We start from the raw sequence: 21,926 nt of genomic DNA, 5'->3' as shown, positions 1-21,926 counted from the left end.
ATACATTAAGTGAATTCCATTTGCTGATTTTTAATATTAAATATTTCAGAAACTTTACCTAATCTGAAAGCCTGCCGCGTCGCACGAGCTTGCAATTACCAAAGCCTTCAATTTCTGGGATATTAGAAAACAAACTTAACATTGTCTCTAATAGTTCATGCTGCTGAATCTGGTCGTTCTAACCTCGTTGCAGCCCAAGAGAAATTAGTGACTCCGTAATTGATTATTTTGTCGTTTTTGAACAGTTTAATGGACTTTATAATTATAGAATAGAAATGAAATTAAAAAAAAAAAGTTGCTTAATGTATATACAGCATGGCCACAAATTCCCGTTACCCCTGAAAATAAGTAACAAACCACTAAACGTACGTAAATAACTACACGGAAAGAACTGAATGACACGAACAATAATGTTTTCGAAAAGTAACGGGACTTTGTAGCCACCCTGTATGAGAATAATGGAAAACAACGTTCTTCACTTCATTATTACTAATGCTAACAATAATTTTACTTGAAAAAAGTTTGATCGTTACGTGCCGTTGGATTTAATCGTTACGCACCGTTGCAATACCAACATTAGACGCCACTAATATTGTTTCAGATCAGTGAGGATGCCTTTGTTCATTAGTGTTCGCAAAGCAGTTTGATACTCAGCACCAACTTTAGCTTCCGAAAACCTACCCTGTCTTATAATAAAATTACATGAAATTATCTTTTTTCCAGTATCACAAGAGAGAAACGTAAAATTGCATTTGTGTGTATTGTTTTCTGGTCGAGAACTGGAACTTGCAAACCATATAATAAAAAGAAACTTGGAAATCTCGAAAGTAATAATTTCTCTCAGCATTACGTTTATCATAAATTAATTTAATGACAGGGTTTTCCTTGGTGAATGATTAAATAAGTTCCACCGCAGATTACTAATTCCAATTTAAATCTTCGAGGCCTTCAGAATTTTTTTTTCTAAAATAAATTGTACAACAGAAAATAAAATAAAATTACTTTCATAAACACAGACATTATTTGAAAATTCTACCAAACTATATTACAAATATTTTCTTTTCTTTTTTCCTTGTTTTTAAAGAGATTTTAATAAATAATGAGAAAGTTCAAATAGAATTTTAAAGGGTCTTTTTTATGTGTACGAATCTATGTTTTTCTTCTTTACATATGTGTTCCGATTTTAGCAAAAAGTTCGTTATTTATTCTTGGTTATATAAGCGAAAAAAAAGATTAAATAAAGTTTCCTTGTTCCAGGTTGGCAGAGCGAGAGGCAAATTGAGGAATTTTATCATTGAGGTTTTTGTCCCACATAAACAGGTAAGATATATGCATATAATACTAACAAGTAAGTCTTTCTTCACTTCCATATGTTCTGAAAAGTACATGTACTATTATCCAATATGAATGTTTAGTCTGACTTCGGTACATTGATGATAATATTACTATTAAGTTATTAATTGTAGTATAATACCAGGAATGAAGTCCAGTGGTCACCAGATAACGGGTGGATATATTATCTGGTCCGTGGGGCCAAGGTTGCTAGATTTAACTTTGCAAGCATATTTTCAACGGTAGTGAAATGAAATATCGCCATACTTTGTAGGGATAGAAGAGTGTTGTAAATTTTAAATAAAAGATTTGTATGAAAATAGAACATGTAGCTTGGTAAAATATCGTAGGAGGGTTTTCAAGTCCGTTCGAGAGATGTTTTAAAAGTATTTCTGCTTTCAGCGCAGACGAAGTACTCTTTTGGCCTCTTTGTGTAGTATTTATTTCTCTCATTCCATTTCTGTTACTGTGAAATATTTTTCAGCAAAGCAAGAGACATTTACAATGCTTATAACCGTTGAGAAAAATATAAATGTATTATCGCCTCTGTAAGACCAATAAAATAAGGCAACGATTTTGATCATGCTTTGGCATTCATTTTATTTGCGACATCATATGACTGTTGTGTGCTATCGCGCAGCGACAGCCGTCTCACTTCGTTCGTGGTAGTCATTTTTAAGTAATGCAATATTGGTATACAGTAAGAAAGGCCGATTTATAGCTCATGAATATGCTTGTTCTAGAACTGGACTACCTGAGGAGTCAAAGTCATACAAAACTACAATAACCGCTGAGCATTTCTTGATCGCTTACCTCTGGTAGCAGTGGTCCTTACAGACTTTTGTTGAACAGCTCGTGTTCGTGGGTTTCGGTAGGGGTTTTTCGTTTCATTTTACATCTTGGTTTTTTATTCTCCGGTTGTTTTATTGTCAGGAGCAGTTGTGATTCGTCCCTTTCAGTTTGCAGTGCATAATCGCGGGGCTTCAACCAAAAATTCTATCATTTTGTAGTAACTAGTAAATTAATGGTAGTATAAATAATTTTGTGTATTGTGTGATTTTTCTCCCACGTTCTGAGCTTCAGAAAGGTTCCGAAATCCATATTACAACGTGCAAATTTCTATTTCAATTTACACGATATGCTTATCTAGTTGTTTGGTTGATTTGTCATGTAACATGCCCCTTCATAATCGTGTATGAGAAATGGACTTGTGCTTAAGATGGGATCTGAACTACTAAGCTCCCACCAAGAACTGAACCCAGAGATCCCGTGGTTTGCGTATTATATAAGCACGGGAAAGACTCTTTCTGGTGAGTTACCAAACTTGGGACACGGTGATTCACTGGTAGAGTGTTTTCCTTTGGTGCTTGGGGTCCGTGGTTCGATCCCCCGTCCAGTAAGTTTGTGGTATACATCATGTTCGTGATTTTTTTCAGACTCCATTTCCTTCCACGTTTTCATTCCACCGATTCTTTCATCATCATTCACTTACCTTAATCATCCGTTTCCCTTAGCCTAAAGGCCATAGATTTCATTTTATTTCATTTTTAAACTGTATGTTTGGAAGTTATCATAAGAGTATACTGCTTTGATCTTTTCCGATCTCTTATGCTTATCATACGGATTGGTTATTACAATCTACAAAGAATCGTTAATGTTTACTGTCCGCAGTTATTTTTAAGAGTATATTTGCTAATAGATGCTATACGATACATAACTTAAATAAGAATGTTCTTTTTATTCTATAGCTTGATTTTGGTGATTCACTCTAATAGTTTCAGCGTACTCGGACATTCATTTCAGTAACGTTAAAATTGCTAGATTGGGCGCATACTTGGTTTCCTCCTTTCTTACGGAACTACCGTAGAAAAGAATTGTAAAACCAACCTCGCAACTCAAATAAAACTGTATTCATTTTGGCCAATCTTGGTATACATTTGCTATTTAATAATTGCGAAAATTTTGATTGGGAATTCGGGAATTCCCATCTCCCTCAGCGGCGTACAGCTAAATCGTCACATCATACGTTAGTTTAGTTCGTTAAGTTCTTGCGTGTAGAAACAATGTTTTTCTTTATGGAAACACTTTGTGTCGTACTATTAATAATGATTATCAGTAGTCTTAAACCTTAATCAAAAGAGTAACAAAATTCCAGAAAATAGTTGATCACCTTAGTACTGGGTAAGGTACAGCAGAATTGCAGAAAACAGTTGATCAATTTCCACACTTCATTGTTTGTTTAGCAGCACAACGGAGTCTCTGCAGTATGTCAAAAACGTTGTATTTTACATACGCTGTCTTCACACAAAAGTAAATATTTATAAGGCAATATATAAGTGAATTTTTAGTTATTCAGTAATTTATTCCAAAATCTACGCACAAGATTAATAAAGTTTTCAGAGTCTGAGTAACATTTAACCGGTGCATCATACTTTTTCAAAGAAGTCTGTTTCGTTGAAGTGTGGGAAATTATCACCTATTTTCTGGAATTTCCCTACCATTTTACTCCAAAGAAGAATTAAGTACTAACGACTAGTGCTGATCATTAATAACAATGCCATATAAAAGTTTCCATTGTTCTTAGCGTAAAAACTTTAGAAACTACCATGTGATGAGTTTGTTTCGATGCATTAAGAAAACTACGCTGAGAAAGGTGGGAATTCTCATTGAAAATTTCCGTAGTTACTAAATAACAAACGCATAGTAAGATAAATATCCAAGCGAATATTGTTTATGCAAGTTACGAAGATTAAGGTTTTACTATTTCGAGGATAGTTCCACAGAAAAGGAGGAAGCCTAGTTTTCTTATTCTTGAGTATAATTTATCGTACAGATAAAATTTGAGTGAATTTTGTGTAACTGTGTGATTTGTTGTTCCTTTGTTAGGAGGATGAATCGTACGTGTGTATGTATTCTCATCGCCATGGCGACACAATATTGTTCCATCACGAGGGTGGCGTAGATATTGGAGACGTAGATGCCAAAGCACTTTCTGTGAATGTACCTGTTGGAAGCGACATTGATTCAGCCACTATTCAGAAAACGTTACTCAAGAATTTAGCCGTCGACAAGCAAACGTAAGTATAATTCTTTGTGTTCCGTTGGTTACACCATAAAGCCACCTTTTGGAATGTTTCCTCTCTGTTTCCCCACTGGTTACACGAAAAACTCCATTGCAATCATTGAGATAATATAAAGCCCTAGAGATGCCCTTCCCTATGTCAGAGTGTTGATTCGAACGTGCTCTCAGTTGTAGCGTTCGATTCGAGATACCCTCTCCCAACATGGCGTATTCCGCAAGTTTCAGTCAGCTGATATGTAACTATCTGCTAAAGTGAACGTTAACTTTTTTTTTTTTTTTTTTAAATAGAATATCGATAAATAACGTACGACTTGTATAGTATATCAGTCGATAGACAGCCACTTGCTCACAAAGGGATGTCGCCCCTGTGTGAGGTTTCTCTTTATACTGTCCTGTTTGGTTTTCCTCTCCCTTGAAAACTAACTGACAGGCAATAAACTGAACCCAAACTGTTGCCAAATCTTTGTCAATGATACTTTTTCTTTGACACAACCTCACCCCCACACACACTGTTAGACACATGGATGGAAGAGAAAGAGAGGGGGGAAAGGAAGGCATTACGTATGGCAATGTTTAGTTTTTTCTTCTTTCGAAAGAATCACAAACTTTATGACGGCTTCTTTGTGCAAAATTCAGTCTCCCGACTGGCTATCGTCTGGGCGCGCTTTCTATATGAGATAGACCTATTGTTCTTTGTAACAGTGAGTGAGGATTATTTTATGCAGTAATTGCCATCAGTAGCAATTTCTAACGTAGGCAAAGTAGGCCTACTCCCTCCACAACCAAACAGTTGCCTTGCCAAGGAATCACAGAACACTTGTACGTTACATAGTTTTGGCAAATTTTCAACAGTTCATAAACATGTAGTTCAATAACTTAACTTAATAGTTTAACAATTCTTTAGGTAATAGCCTTTACGTGTCTTTTGACGGTGTAAATACAATGAGTATGCCTGTTCACCGAGTGTTATTACAAATCAGGGTTGGCAAAAACCATGGTTTTTATTAAAAAAACCAAATAAACCGGTTTTTTTGGTTTAAACCAGGTTTTTTTGGTTTAAACCAGGTTTTTATGGTTTAAATAATTTGCTCTATATATTCATATCATATATGGACAGAAATAAGTTTGTTTCGCCTTGATGTTATTATGCGACAACCGAGTTATGCTGGAAGTGGTCACATAAGCTTAAAGCGGAATAAAAACCGCTTCTCGAGTTACATCCGAGAGAAATTGTCCTCCATTTGAACTCGGAACCAGGACTAATTGGCCACAAATGCGATACGTCTGCGACTCACTCACGAAGGAATCCTGATAAAAATCGTTGTACTGATCTTTACATGCTTCTTAATATAACTGTCAAGAGTCATTTCAGAAGGACAAAAAGATAAACAGTTGCACAAGTGAAACCATTACACAGAATTACATATGAACAATTTCAAACTACTACGGAGTACAGAAGAACTAATTTAGTTCAAGTTAGTTAACAACGACTTTTATTGGTCCAAATTAAAGAAATACACCGACTTAATCTGCATATCAATAAGAAAAGTGAATAAAGATACGAATTATTTGAGTCCACTTTGGCTCAGACTCATTTATACATAAATAGATACCAAAGATACTTATTTCACTAAAGGCCTCTCGTGAGGTCTGTATGACCCTCTTCCCTCCCCCCCCCCCACACAAAAAGTACGGCATTTTCGATGTATTTTATCAATAGTAAACATTGAAACGAAACAATATTTAGAATTTTTCTTCGATTGCAATTACGTAACAATAATAACTACAAAAAATCACAAAATAAACATTTATAAACTTATAAAAAAAAAAAGTTGCTTTTGTAGTATAATCTTTTTGAGTAATGAATGGAGAATTTAGGTCTGAATATAATACGAATAATATACGGGAGTGAAACGTGATAACCCAAAAATGTGTGTTCATCAAGATTTTACTAACACTTACACTTTTACGAACATTTTTTGTTGTTTGGTTTAAACCAGTTGGTTTTTTTGAAAAAACCAGCTGGTTTAAACCTTGGTTTAAACCATGGTTTAAACCACCTTGGTTTAAACCAGCCAACCCTGTTACAAATACACAACTACATTATATTATTGACTGTTAAAGGGTAAAAGAAGAAAGAAAATGACTTACCTTCGACATATTATGAAATTCCAAAGAACGTTGATGTTTTTCGTCATACAATTTTTCCTAAGAGCACACACGATAGACATAAAATACTATGTAGCCTTACGTGAAAAACACCTCTTTATCCTCTTCCAATATGACGGATCGATTCGATGTATGCGAGTTCGATACCATCATATAGCATCAGGGCGTCTCTAGTTGTTTGTATTATCTCAATGATTGCAACACTGATTGTTGCTATACAAAAATGTAACTCTTACTTAGACCAGTAACAGAAATCATGTACACAAACAATAGGGAAAAATTATAAATAAATGTTCTGTATAGCAGGGGTGGGTGACGCGTCAACCAAGAAATTGTGGGACAGCTCGGTATGCTGTGTGTCACTCTGTTTGTATTGATCACTCACAATTTTCACAATAAATTAATCAAATTTAGGAGGTGAATGTTCAAACATTGTCCAAAGAGAAATTCATTCTCAATTATCAGAGAATAATTTTTATACTTTCGTGATATTTTGTTTCTTTCATTGTCTTTTTCTTGTTCATCTCAACCATAGGTTGGTGGGCAACATGGAAATAAAAAAAAAAAAAAAAAATCTTTCTCTTGGGAGAGCAGTTTTATACTTTGATAAAGTCTTTGTAACTGCATCTAGATATTCTATCCTTGGCCTTCTTCTTCCGGTTTTCCCTCTGCCTTTCCCCCTATCAACACGGTGATCCAATCGGAGTTCCGAATAAGATGGCCAAGCATGCTGTTTTTTCTTTTCCGTATTATCTTCATGATCTGTCGTCCTTAATTAGCTTCCTTTAATACGTCTTCATTCCTTTTCCTTTAGGTCCATCATATGCGCAGCATTCTGCACCAGCACCACATTTCAAGTGCTTCCAGCTTGGATATTTCAGCTTTTCTCAATGTCCACGTCTCTGATCCGTAAAGCGCCTCGCTCCATACCAGGGTCTTAATAAATCGTTTATGAACGTCCAACACACATTTCTTGATATTAGCAGTCCTCTTTTCCTATTGAATGATTGTTTAGCCTGCTCTGTTCTTGAACTTACGTGTTTTTCACTTCTTCCGTCCGAGGATATTAGACTTTCTAAATAAAGAAACGTCTTAGATTTTCTCTCCCTCTAGCCATACGTCCATTCTGTCCTGCTCTTGTGCACTTTATCACTTTTTTTTTTTTCGTTCAAGTTTGAAAGTGCTTCCTGCAAGTCCTTTTCGTTCTCCGTTATCAGTGCTACGTCATCAGCAAACCTTATTGTGGTGAAAATCTGGCCATTTATTTTAACGCCTTTCTCGTTTTTATCAAAGAATTCTTTTATAGCCTCTTCTATGGTTGAACAGAAGAAGTGAAAGTCCACATCCTTGCTTTACTTGTTGAGAGTTTTATTGTTGAAAATGTGCTTCTGAAGAGTAAAATTAAGTATTCTGTACATTGAATAGAACAAAATAATCGAAAAGTGTACGGATTATTCTCTAAGTATTATTGCTTCAATTTGTTTTTGGGCAAAGTTTGAGTATTTATTTCTTGGATTTGATTAAATTGTTTTAAATATTGTCGCTTCTACAAACTACATTGGAAAAATTCAGGTGCACCTAAAAAGAAATAAGTATTGTGGTTAATATACTAGTAACGTAATACAAATAAAATAAAATTTAAAAAATAATAAAAAAACTTGAAGTGAATTTTGTAGACCTAGTTATGTCAGATCACGTTTTTATAAATATTATACCTATCTGAGGAATCCAAAGGAAGCTGTGTAGTAAATACGAGCATGTGAAAAAAGTATCTGCCTTCACTGGCGGAGAAAGAAAACGCGAGTTATTTTCGAAATATCGAAGTTCATGCTTATTATCTGACTTCAGGAAATATCAGTTTAGGAATGATGTAAGTTATATATAGGATAATTGGTCAAGTCACGATAACTGTTTTTGATCACCATGTATATGATCAAGTATTTAATTCAGTATTTTGCTATTTACAGGTACGTAGCAAAGTTCATCGAGGCTCTGTACAAGATGTATGTTGACTTGAACTTTACTTACTTGGAAATCAACCCTCTCGTGGTGACTGGGGGAAAGATTTACATTCTCGATCTGGCAGCCAAAATAGATTCAACTGCTGACTTCCTTTGTCGGAACAAATGGGGAGAGATAGATTATCCTCCGCCGTTTGGCCGCGATGCCTTCCCAGAGGAAGCTTACATTGCAGACCTCGACGCCAAAAGTGGAGCTTCACTCAAGGTAAGTCGAGGGAAGACTATTTCTTGCTTTAAATTTATATGGCTCGAACTATCGAGTCGAGACTATGCTCTACTCTTAAATGTATATTACACGTTTACAATTTATAATAATTATTTTCTTGACAGCTATGCTTTACAGCTGTAATTACGGTACAGCTCACAGATGACGAGAAGAACCCTAAAACAGGGGAAGCGGGGAAAGGTCAAGTCCATTTTCGGTTTTTGAGGTGTGGTCTATACTTGGATGTCGTCTGCTACTCCGGGTAGTTATCTGTGTGTTATTCCGTGGTGTCATTTGAAACCCCCGTGCGAAAAGTGGGCGAGTCCATACCTACGTCACACTACTTCTGCTAGGGTTCTTCTCGTCATCTGTGAGCTGTAAAATCTGGACGTGAATGGTTAAAAAATGCGAGGTTTGTCAGGAAACTAAAATTATAGAAGAAGAATATTAGACACAAAGAAAGATAGTCTGGATACACTTGTTAAGAGTGTGTTTCTCCACATAAGTGAACATTGTCCAAACATTTGTTCCAGTACGGAAGAAGATTTTGTATCCCAGAATCGTAAAAATTCGGCACCTGCATCTGGAACCAAATTGTAACTTCTTCCCTGTTTGAAGTGTTTCCTTTCTACAGTTTTTAAACATAGTTTCTTTCTTTACTTTCAGCTCACAATTCTGAACAAAACTGGTCGTATCTGGACGATGGTAGCTGGTGGAGGAGCGTCGGTTATTTACAGTGATACCATCTGTGATCTAGGAGGAGCAACTGAATTAGCCAATTATGGAGAATATTCAGGAGCACCTTCGGAGCAGCAGACATATGAATACGCTAAAACTATACTTTCACTAATGACGCAACAGAAGCATCCCAACGGAAAGGTTAGTATTTTTTGTTTCAAATGCTCTAGTTAGAAGCGAAACTCATGTTATTAACCAAATAAGCCAGACAGATGTTAATTGTATATTTAAGACTTAAAATATTGGTTGAAGAACTCTAGATCAAATTTATTGTGTAGAGACGTATCAGAAAATGATTTTCGAAGTTTACATCCTATGATCGGGTAACTATGTGCGGTAAACCTAATAATGTTCAAGGCGGAGTGTATAAGGTTGCCTACCTCTGGTCATGAGTTTATCAACATCATCATCAGTACTTTTGAAATGGTGACAAACAAAACTTGAATGTGCGTATTTTTTTATTTATGTATTTATTTATTTTAAGTATGTGGCAAAAATTTCATAGGAAATAGCGGAAACAACTTTTCATTTTACATTGTATCTTTTGTATATGTTTATTTGGGTGACTGGTTAGCTAGATTGAAATATACCGCCCCTTTCAACACCGAGACTATGTAAGACGTTGACCTATAGTTGACCTACCTATAGATGGTAGTCGAACCCCCGTAATGCACTCAACTTTCCTGGCTTTCACTGGAGAACTAATGTTTCGATCGAGTGTGATAAACTGATGTCAGAAACAGAAACTACTGCGAATAAAATTTCCTCCAAGTGGTTGTGAATTTCGATATGTCCTGCGAGAATTATTGAACTATAAGAAAAGATTTGGGACTCTCTAGAAATGGTCTTCACAATTAAGAGGGAACAAAAATTTGTATAACATACTTGGTTGGTAGGATTTGAGTTCAGCGTTCCTTTTAGCATCGAGGCTGTATGAGACGAAGACTTACAGCTTAGCATGGAATCCGAACCCGGGATAATCTTCACCCGGGAATTGTACTATAATTTCTTTGTTTTATGTGTAGTAGTTAATTTTAATGAAACTGCTCCAGTTTTCAGTTAAAATTCCGGTGTAAAGAAGCAAAACCTGCTACATCCATTTTTCAGTTTTGTCGGAAAAAAAAAAGAAAAAAAAAGTGACGCCCTTATGTTTCAGAATTGTTGAATAACTTTTTCAGTTTAGTGGTAGATTTAACTCATCTTCAAGTAGTGACCACTAAACAAAAAAATTGTTCAACAATTTTGAAACATAAAGGCGTCACTTTTTCTTCGTTTTCTGACAAAACTGAAAAATGGATTTAGCAGGTTTTGCTTCTATACCTTTTGAATTATTGTACTTTACTACGTAAGCCATATATGTGGTTGCTGTATATAAATTCTGAATATTTCATATCTTTCTTTTCTTTTCCCTAAAAATCGTGAGTTTTCTGAGTTCTTCAGCAGCCCCACCAGACGTACGCTGGTATGGTGTCTTAAAATATAATAATTTCTGGCAATCTTCCGAAACTTTTTTTTCGCACTTTACATTGTTACAGCTTCCCATGTAAAATGGCCTAATAACCTCATAAATGACTAGGTTAAATAAATAAATGTTTAAATAAACCTATTTGTTAGTAGGTACTCAACTTCTACGATGGAATGCTGGAACTTTTTAATTATATGCCTGATATTCAAAATTGATTTTCTTATATTCCAGGTCTTAATTATTGGTGGAGGTATTGCAAACTTCACTAATGTGGCTGCCACTTTCAAAGGTATTGTAACAGCTCTCCAAGAGTATCAGCCTAAGTTAGTGGAGCATAATGTTTCAATATTCGTTCGAAGAGCTGGTCCTAACTATCAAGAAGGTTTGAGGTAAGTTCTCGGTGCACAGTTGTTGTTTTATTCAATGATTCAGTAGGATAGCACAATAGTACAAGGGTGTACGTCCGCCTTGAAATAAGTCCAATTTGGTATACTTGTTTGGACACAAATTTTGATTGGTATACAACCTATTTGGAATATGACTCGCCTGCTAAATTGTGTGGGTTAAAACGAGTAATCACACTGCGCACTGCCCTTGTTTACCTCTCTTGAGACAAAGCCTTCCATAAAGTAAGTATAGTATTCAGTATGTACACTCATAAAGAGCATGCAATAAACAGTGGGCCTGTTACTGAGGAGAATGCAGAAACACACTAAAGAGAAGACAAAAGCAAAGTTTTTTGGACAGATCTGTTGAGCCTTACGTCAACCAGCGAAGCCCCGCGTGGCCTACTAACTAGCACGCTTGCCTTTGGTGTGCGTGGTCTCGGGTTCGATTCCTGATGGGTGTAGAGTTGGACGCAAAAAAGTGGTTCGGATTCCACTATAATCAGTAGGCCCACGTCTCTTTTAGCCAGCCAGGCATAATCGTGGGACGTTAAACTCAAAATAAACCGAACCAAACCTTACGTTATCGAGCTCCAAGTAGGGAAAAAGAAAGAACACCAGAATTTGATTTTTTTTAAAGCTTTACTGTAAGCTGACTGTCCTTCCGAACGTAAAAAATCTCCCTTTTCAGCAGTAGGCATTCAGTTCTTGTTTAGCAGAGTGAAGTGAGGTTAACTTTTCATTTATTTCATCTAATTCTTTTTGTATTTATGTATTTTAGTACTAAGCAGTGTTTAAATGTATTTTATACAACCAGCCCCAGTAATGCCAATAACATTATGATTTTTTATGGAGACCGACGATTAGTAATTTTCATTTTATTTCTTACGAAAAAAAAAATGTTTCGTATATATCCTTTTTTATAAATCCAAAAAATCCTGGAACATAGAAAGAGGGCTGTACTGAAGTACCAGTCTTTAAGTTTCGTAATTGTTATAAATGATAAATGGGAACTCGCAAACATGAATATAGTCTTAAAAAAAAAGTTTTGTGTGATGTAGGTTAAATTCCTCGTGTAACCACCTAATCATGAAACAATAGAAAACGACAGGGTGGCTCAAAAGTAGGTATGCATCCCTGCATTGATCAAGTATAACATTCTAGTTTATGGATTTATTTGTTTCAACTGTTCCGGGCTTCAGTTGTAAGTAAAAAGACGTTAAGAACAAATAATAAAGAAACTAGGTCTACCTGTTTGATAACAATAAGAAATAATATAAAATATAGGACGGGACTGCATACCTACTTATGAGCCACCCTGTACAAGACTGATGCAGATACTTTGTAACTAATCATAGAAAATTGTTATTACTTAAGGTTAATGTTGATATTCTTATTTTGCAACATATTTGAAAATTTGATAAAGAGAGCATCTGAACTTTTTTTTTAAGTTATGAAAAGTCCCTGGTTCTTATTACCAGTGACTCTTAAGTGGAACAAAGGGGAACATTGAGTTAGGGAAATCAACAACAGAAACTTACGAGATGACTGGTACTGTTTACTGCGAGAATACCCTATTTCGTGATCGTGTTTGAATGATACGCCCGATTTCGTGATGAACTTGAAGACGTTTCTGATGATCTCAGAACATCTTCCATCATACGGATGGTCATGCGAGATCCGACTGCAGCAGGTTGCAGATAAGTTTCACGAACGACTGGTAGATGGACGTCTCATCTGGGATAATCAAAAACTTCTTCACATCAATTACGAAATCAGACTATCTTTCAGACACATTACTAATGAGATAGTGCATTTTCGTTGTACAGTTGTGATCATTTCATTAGTCTGTGTTGCTGATTCACCAAACATGCAGCAAAACTATGTTCGTTCCAGGATTTTGTTCCACCTAAGAATCCATGAAAACTGGAACCAGATTGTCCCAGTTGTTAGAATTTATGCTAACAAGCGGCACACGCGTATGAGTTCAAGAAAAAATGTATGTAAAGTCATTCAACTTATTGAAATGTCCGGCTTGCGCTCCTCGGGCCAGATACTGAACCACGCACAGAAATGTATAGAAATACTTTTCAGTATCTTTAATCACTAGTAAGTTCGCACAGTCAGAATTTTGATGCTTTTTTCCCTGCTTTGTATACGAGTATAACATACTTTTATCATGTACTGGCTTGTGATGTTTACCCCATAGGATGATGATCCAAGTAGAGTAAGCATTGCATTAGGTAGTCATTGATCGAATATTTCATCCGAGCGTTAACGACAAAACAAGTTATCATTAGAGTAATAGCTTCTTTCACCGCTAACCACACATAGGCGAAAATTCAAACGACAGCCTTAAACTTATGAAGAGAATAAAACTTCAGCATCATTTGAACTGAAAAAGAACATAAAATAATAAGAATTCTTTCATATCAATATATTGCACCATGCACACCAAAATGAAGAACACGAGGTGACACTTTCCGGGTCAGAATAACGCCAATGATACGCATAAAACGCTGATTATTTTGATACTAAGCTCGATACTTACAACTCTTCAAATGACGTGGACCAATTATATCAATAGAAAATGTGGATGTCTTCTGATTACAAAAATATAAAAGGATATGCAAAACTTTGCTTTGTTATGTAAACTGTTTGTCGCAGGTGAGTATGAAATGATTCCTTTCGAAGAAATGTCTTGGCGCCCAATGCCGGCTACATCACGCAGCTTCCTCTTTGTCCCTGCTGCTCACGTGAATCTCACCTACTAGTGACGTAAGCACAGGTAGGACTGTGGTTGGCTGCTGTCGATGGCCAAGGCCGTTGGCTCCTTCGTCTGCCTCGTTGCTGATATATTCGTTGCAAGAACGTACAACGATTACTTATTCTATGCGTGGAAAAGTAGCAGCCTTTAAAATGAAATGATTAAATTGTCTGAGCTGGACACACCAAAAATAATGCACAAATAAGTTTATTACAGGGTTTCTTAATATTCATCGGAAAAGGTTTTTCGCGATATTCCTACGAAAATCTTACTTTCATTTGGTTTGTTTTGTGTATGTGTATATGTATGTATGTATTTAATAATTTGGAGCTTTTATTATTTTCTAGAATAATGCGTGAAGTTGGTCAGAGTCTTGGTATTCCACTGTTTGTGTTCGGACCAGAAACACACATGACTGCTATTGTAGGAATGGCCCTCGGGAAGAGACCGATTCCAAAAGAAACAGAGGAAGAATTTAGCACAGCAAACTTCCTTCTACCAAGTGGACAAAATAAGGTAAATAAAATTGTGTAGAAAAAGTAGTCGATTTTTATGTATCTGGTATGAAAATAGATTAATATTTGGAATTGTAAAGGACATTCATAGAAATGGCACAAAAATAAATTATAGAAATATCCTTTCACTCATCGCTTTATATATATGTATCGTGGCGGACATAAGTCTTTGACCAGGTAATGACGACTGTTTTGAAACAAATGCAGAGTATGAGAATTAAATCTGTCATATCTGTAGTTTCGTGTGGAGGAGAAACAAACTTGTGAATCAAAGGTTTAAGAACAACTCAAGTTATTAATATAAACTTTGCGAAGATTATTCACTCATATCATCATAAAAGAAATGCGAAAAACGTTTCGAATCGAAGAAATGTAACATACAACTTTGCAAGCGGAGGCAAAGAAACCTAACGTAACCAGACATAAAGACGAATCGTTTACCGCGTAGTGTCCGCGGTTCAGTGGTCAAGGCGCTTTGATGGCGATTGATCGGCGATGACATAAGTTTTATTATATTCAAATATTTGAATACTCGGATGTTTCAATACTTGAACTATCAAATCTTCAGGAATAATAGTAGTAGTAATAAACTAATAACTGCTCTACAAAATGAAACTTTTTGAAAGTTGTTTTTGATTTGACACCTGATGTTATATAATTTGAGGTTGCTAATTACGAAAATGAAATTAGTTTTCCCCCATCACATCAGGTTTTTCACAAATCTGAGAACATGATTGAGTAAATTGTGCTATTTACACAGCAAAGCTGCTAATATACAGTAACATTATGACTATATATTTCTAACAAAGGAACATTATTTTGTGTCAGAACTAATCTGAACATCGATATTCTAAATAATTAAGGTCATCAGTGGCGTAACTAGGGGCAAATGGGGCTTGTGCCCCGGAGGCCGGATTGGGAGGGCCCAAATTGGGCAAATATTTGGGGAGCGTTTTGGTTTGGTTTTTCATGGGGGGCGCTAAGGCACGTGTTTACCCCAGGCGACAACTAGCGTATTTACGTCGCTGAAGGTCATTGATAAACAATTTACCTCATTTTTGTATCTGTTTTTTCATTTGGAAGCTCCTAAAACTAGACTTCCTTTTGTGAGTATTTTGTGAATCTTCACGTACCAACGTTCCAAAAGTAATCCGCTAACATTGTTGTTCTCCAACGTCCCTGATAGTGGAATTTAATTGCTTTGATGTCCTAGTGAAATCTTTCATAATGTTCTTCACTTTAATCACCGAAGTTAGAAGGAAAGCTGTCTAAATGTGAATACAAAAAATAAATCTTAAGACTCATTTTGTTTCCTAAGCTTTTAAACTTCTGGAGCATATTAGACACAATGTACTTGTAATTTTCGTCTCTGTTGTTCCTGAGAAAATTATGACACACGTCCCCGAATGCACTCCATGCTTACTTTTCAACACTTGTCATACAATGTTCAACGTCTGATTCTTAAACAACTTTCTGATCTGAGGACCAATGAACCTTTTAACTTAGCACTTGAAAGTTGTGGAAAGTTTGTAACTAGATACTGGAAGCACTGACCATCATTATTCAGAGCTTTGACAAATTGTTTCATTAGGCCCAGTTTAATATGCAAATGTGGTAATATGACTTGTGAAGGATCTACGAGGCAGATGTTTTTCAAATTTTTACTTCCTATATTGCGGCTTTCGCTGACAATCAATTTGAGTCCAACGTTTATTGCGTTCTCTGCTGTTCCATTCGCAAAATGTGAAATGGATATTTGGTGTACCCTTACTGCTGTCCAAGAGGCATACATATCACCTCCAGATCGCAGCACAATAATTAATGATGATCCTCCTATTTTATTTTTTTAAAAACATTTCCATATTTTCGTAAATCTCCTTTAAATGTACAGAATGAATAATGGATATACAGAGGGTTGTGAAGAAGCAGACCGTTCAAATTTCTTTTGTTGGAATCAATGAATAGCCTCCATTCCTCTGCATTATAGTTCTTGTAATCACAGGTTACACAGCGCTGTTATTGCATTCCCAACGTGTAATGCGTTGTGATATCATTCAGTGCTATCAGATACAGTACATATTTTTTCAATGTTAGCAGAATAAGTAACTGCACGTCTTTGTTACAAATTCAAAGATAATCAGAAGGCTATGGCATCGAAAGTATATTTTTATATTTGTAATTATAATCAGTACTTCTTCCGAAATATACATTTATTGGGTTATTTTCCTCTCCCCCTCCCCTCTATTTTAAGAAAACTGTACGTGATAGAGCACAACTAACTACATTTTTGGATTTCTCAGGTCAAAAACATTAAGAAAACGTTAATAATTTCCAAACAGCAAAATCATTGTAGAGCAGTGTAATTATTATCATCTCGTAGAAGATTAAAAGCTAGGAGCTAATTATCGCTCAGGTCATACCAATAGAAGCAGAAACGACATTTCGAAAGGATATTTCGGTTTTGTTTAATGTTGCCCACGAGAAGAGGAATTTCTCATCTTGTTTCTAAAACAAACAAAATAATGAGAATTAACATTTTACATTCGAGACGAGACGAAAAGTATCGTAAACATTTCTCGTCTTGTCTCGATTCTCGAAATAGTGTATGTTCATTCTTTAAGTAACAATTGCTCTGTAGACTAGATCAGGTAGGCTATTTTGTTACTTTGTATTTCAGAGCTCATTGAATTATGGTCTCTGTAGGTATTTTTGTAGCAAAGCTTTTATAATTACCTCTGCATATCCTAAAAATTAGTTTATTATATGCCTTACTGTTGCGTGATAGTCAGTTATTTTTATTACAGTTATTTTCCTTAAAACATACAGTAGAATACTTTCTACATGAAACTTTAGTGAAAAGCTTTTGTTTAAAATGTGCGTAGTTGCAGACGTGTGTCGTAAAGGCACGGAACCCCTTCTCTGAAATCCCTACGTTTAAGTAAGTTTTGCCAAATTTTAGGGCAACTTTAAAAATTTTAATACCATTATTTATTATTATTATTATTATTATTATTATTATTATTATTACTGAAGTGTTATTAATTTAATGGTTCACCCAGTTCCACCCAGCTCCTTCCTAGTAGGCATTATGCTGGACAAAAATCGTGTATGTAGGTTTTCTCCGGGTTCCGCTTCCTCCGACTTTCTTTATTCCAAAATTTCTTTCATTCTCATCATCAACATATTCTGTAGCTTAGCCGGCATACCCATTACTTAAAAACAAATTTTCTTAGAGCTCTTGCGAGTTCAGTAGCCCTACTTTCTACATGAAATTTACCTGGAAACATTCCGTTTAACATTTAGCTAGTTGTAGGGAGGTATGCAGAGGGTATGTCCTGATGATACTGACACTTCTCTCCAATCCCGACAATTTTGTAACTTTTGCCTAACGCTAGGGGCGATTTTACAGATTTTAATACAATCTGTCGTCATACGGAATTTATCTTTTATTGCCTTATAAGAGGTACTTTGGAAGGAAAAGAAGGGGAAAAAGGTGTCAGCTTCTGGACAATACGACAATCGAACCTTCGGATGCCTTAACAGAAACTAAGTAGAATTTGTCTTCATCACGATACATAGTGACGCCCTTCCTTTGGGTAAAAGACTGGATTATGTATGCGTTGTATTGATATTGTAACAAAATATGCGTACAAATATAAAAAGAAAAAAGAATAGTTCCTATTTACAAATTTTGGTTGAACAGATATATGGAACGTGTTGGAAATGGCAAACGAAAATATTATTATCATTTCTAGTAAGAGTGAAGAACTTGGAAACAATTCCACAATGAAACAATAACGTTTCAGACACATTTCTGACTCATACTTTATGTATTCACGAATTGTTTGCTAAACACGCTAAGTTTTCATAGATAATACGAATCGAGATTGTAGACTGTAACGTCATGTTGTCAGTATTTCTCCTGTGAAGGAAGTCGTTTCAACTATAACTTGTAAGAACGAAAGAAATTGACTATTTTTCATTTTAATATACGTCAGAAATATCAACATTGTAAATGATATTTTTTTTCTTAATTTTCTCACAAGGAATCGATCCGCGGACCCTTAAGTTACGAAACGAATGCTCAAGCCACTATCCTAAGACTGCTGTATTAAGTAAGAGTCAAGAAACACTCGTCTATGTAGCAATAATTCCAGAAATTGTTAATGGTGGTCCCTATCAGCGTCAAGGAATATGCTGATACGCATACACAATCCAAAAATGCATATTACATTAATTTTCAATAGGTGTACAGAGTATTCCGTGCAGGGTATAATTCTGAAACATCCTCTTAATAGTTTTCAGATATACCCTGATTTCAAGGAGTGTCCAAAAGAGACAGGAGGTAATCCTTGACAACAATCGACATCCAGTGCTTCGGAGGGAAGTCGGAAGTGTTAGGAACCTGCAGCTCCATGGTTTTTGTGTTCGAAATAACGTGTGATATGAAGTATTTCGTCACAGTATATTTCACGTTTTCTTCGCTTGTAAGCGTGAAAGAAAAAAATCGCATCGTGCTTTTTTTCCGAATACGAAAGACCGTGCTGTTGACGATTCTTAACACTTCCGACTTCGCGGCAAAGGATTCCGTGTTAGGGCTGCCAAGGCATGTCGTTTGCCTACTTCGGACCAATCATAAAATCAGAGCATATCTCAAAATTGGTTGATGGCATGTCTGGGAATTTCACCCTGCAGGAAATATTCATCATACCCATTGAACATTAATGAAATATGCATTTTTGGATTGTGTAGGCATGACTTCCTTTACGCTAATAAGAACCGCCACTCCATGATTTCTCGAATTCGAAATAGAGCCTATTAAAATTTGTTTCTTTTCCCGCAATTTTGGACAGCCATAGCTCTGAAACTATGCATTTTTCCCCAAAGGTCCATAGGAACTTTTTGACTTATTTTGATTGAGTAATCACCTCTTACAGTTTGTCGGTCTAGTGGGCGGAAAGAGCGGACTATAGGGGTTTTATCTCCAAATTTGAACTACATAATGGCAGTTGATTTTACGAGACAATAATAACATCAACTACAATCTAGGTACTAGACGTGTTTCACCATAGTTGGAGTGAGTCGGTGGGTCAAGTGGATCGAGTTTTCTGGTGGGTCAGTGGGTCGTGGGTTAACAGCATGTGATCCACAGCACCCACCACTCACCGTGACCTACTGCGGCCCACCACCTACCATGATCCACTCTGACCCATCGACCAACTCTGCTCACTGCATTGTCGACAGTATCTTCAGAACAGCATATTTTTCTTCACCCTCGACCCTAGCCATAGAAACTAAAACACGTTTCTGATTGGTTGCAGTTTGCGATTGTCCAAACCTTCTGGTGTATATATTGTGTATTATAGTAGTAATAGAAGAAAATTGTCACTTTGTTGGAGTTAAAGAAGAAAATTAAAGAAGCAGCTGAGGTTAAATTAATATCATGGCAGTCAAGGTGGAACAAAACTAGCCCCGCGAGGCTTCTAACCCATTCCTACTACTACTACTATTACTACTTATACAGTGGAATCGTATAGCAAAACTGCACTCGTAAGGTAAGTAAATAACTTTTTTGAGTATTATTTTTTTATAAAAATAAAATCCTTGGCCTTGGTTTGAACCCACACCAAAACAATTATAATTACTAGCTCATTGCGCTAGTACGCTCTGTCACCAAGACCACCAGTAACAGCCATTTGATTTCTGCTATATTTAAGGTACGTGGCGAGAAACTGATAACTCGAACTAACCAGAACCGCGTATTTAGCTCCTATAAGTAGAGTCGAGCATGATTTAAAAATATGCTTCTGAACACTGGTGAATTTGTCTACGTTTTATTTTCAAGGCATCCATTTCTCTTTTTCATTTGTTTCTGTTTACTTACCTGAGATGAGTATCTCTTAAGTGAAAAAATAAAACCTGAGACATTTTTGGATATTGATATTTGTAACTGGAATAAGAGCAATAGGACTTATACTACTACTTGCCTTTCAAGACACAGCCTGTGAGTTTTTAGATGAGCTAACTACTGGAAACAATACATTTTTAAATCAATGTAATATATAAAATATTATATAAAAAATTGAATGTAACTGTGTGTGCCTAATCATCACGGCCAAATGGCAGTCAAATGAAGTGAAGTTTGGTATATAGTTAGGCCTTAATCCAAACTGGGATGTTACCATATTGCTTTTATTATAATAATTTCTTAAGGGATAGTGGGGATACGAATTTTGCGGGAAAAAAATGAGTATCTCACAAGCTGTTCAACTTATGGAGCTGAAATTCAGTATATTAATGTATTGAAAATGAACAGAACGTCTTCTAGTATTTTTAAAACTTCTTCTTTTATTATATGGAGCACTTAGAGCACAGGGCAATCAACCCATAAAGTTGTGAGAAAAATAGACATAAAATTTGTAATGTAAGCTACTGTACGTTGGTCTACTTACCTTGATTTGAGACTTTTAAAAATTTCATGGGTCAGTGGTTCGTGGGTCAAGTTTTCATTGACTCACGACTCGGTTAACTGGTTTCGGTTCGGTTTAAGCTTGAAACAGAATGTGTCCGTTTATTTCAGAAAATGAACCGTAACTTTGTTCAGTTTTGTTTGAAAACAGACACAATATCCGTATATATTTCAGAATATCCGTATATATTTTGGAAAATTTCCACATGATATGTAATGGTTTCGTTTTAGGTTAAGGTATTATGAGTCTGCTGTTTCACTTTTGAATGGAATTACCATTCCCCATTTTTTGTGAAAACACGTTAATGAGCAAAAGAAAATATAACTTTTTCGGTTCGGATTGGTTTGGGTTAACAGCTCGTAAATATACTCTTTACGTTTAATGTCCCACGAATATGCCTGTTAGGTTGAGGAAGACTGTGATTAAACCTAGTGAATTATGATGTACGAATTAGTGGAATGAGAAAGTGGGAGTGTCCCGAGAAAACCCACGAGCACGATGTTGTTCGTCTCTGGCTTACTTGCCTTGGGAACGAACCAGGTACCCCGCCTACCAGATAGTTTAGTAGGCGGGGTCTCAGTTTCGATTTTCGGTGGGAGAGCCTTTGAAATATTACATGTCCTCGATGTATCTGTGTTCGTGTCCCTATCATTCAAGGTTACTGGAAATAACTGTAAAACGAGAATAACCGAATATAATATAGAATAACCGAGATAAGTTACAGAGATACTTTCGGTGAATCAGAAAAAAAAGTGGTCTAGGCTCCAGGTTAAGGA

General features: G+C 35.9%; 1 protein-coding gene across 3 annotated transcripts in view; it reads left to right on the top strand.

Moving 5' to 3' along the window:
- Positions 1 to 21,926, top strand: part of ATPCL (ATP-citrate synthase) — a 191,090-nt gene that overhangs the window by 133,669 nt on the left and 35,495 nt on the right. For all 3 annotated transcript variants that reach the window (XM_081741358.1, XM_081741359.1, XM_081741357.1), the window contains exons 4-9: positions 1,258 to 1,320; positions 4,219 to 4,409; positions 8,551 to 8,809; positions 9,476 to 9,688; positions 11,244 to 11,401; positions 14,513 to 14,681. In XM_081741358.1, coding sequence (XP_081597484.1) covers positions 1,258 to 1,320; positions 4,219 to 4,409; positions 8,551 to 8,809; positions 9,476 to 9,688; positions 11,244 to 11,401; positions 14,513 to 14,681 — 1,053 coding nt within the window. The remainder of the gene's footprint in view (positions 1 to 1,257; positions 1,321 to 4,218; positions 4,410 to 8,550; positions 8,810 to 9,475; positions 9,689 to 11,243; positions 11,402 to 14,512; positions 14,682 to 21,926) is intronic.

This window comes from Thermobia domestica, chromosome 15 (genome assembly GCF_964235325.1).
Source record: "Thermobia domestica chromosome 15, izTheDome1.hap1.1, whole genome shotgun sequence".
In the NCBI taxonomy this organism is placed as follows: domain Eukaryota; kingdom Metazoa; phylum Arthropoda; class Insecta; order Zygentoma; family Lepismatidae; genus Thermobia; species Thermobia domestica.
Note: the sequence above shows the minus strand (reverse complement) of the source record. Positions and strands in the feature narration are given on the sequence as shown.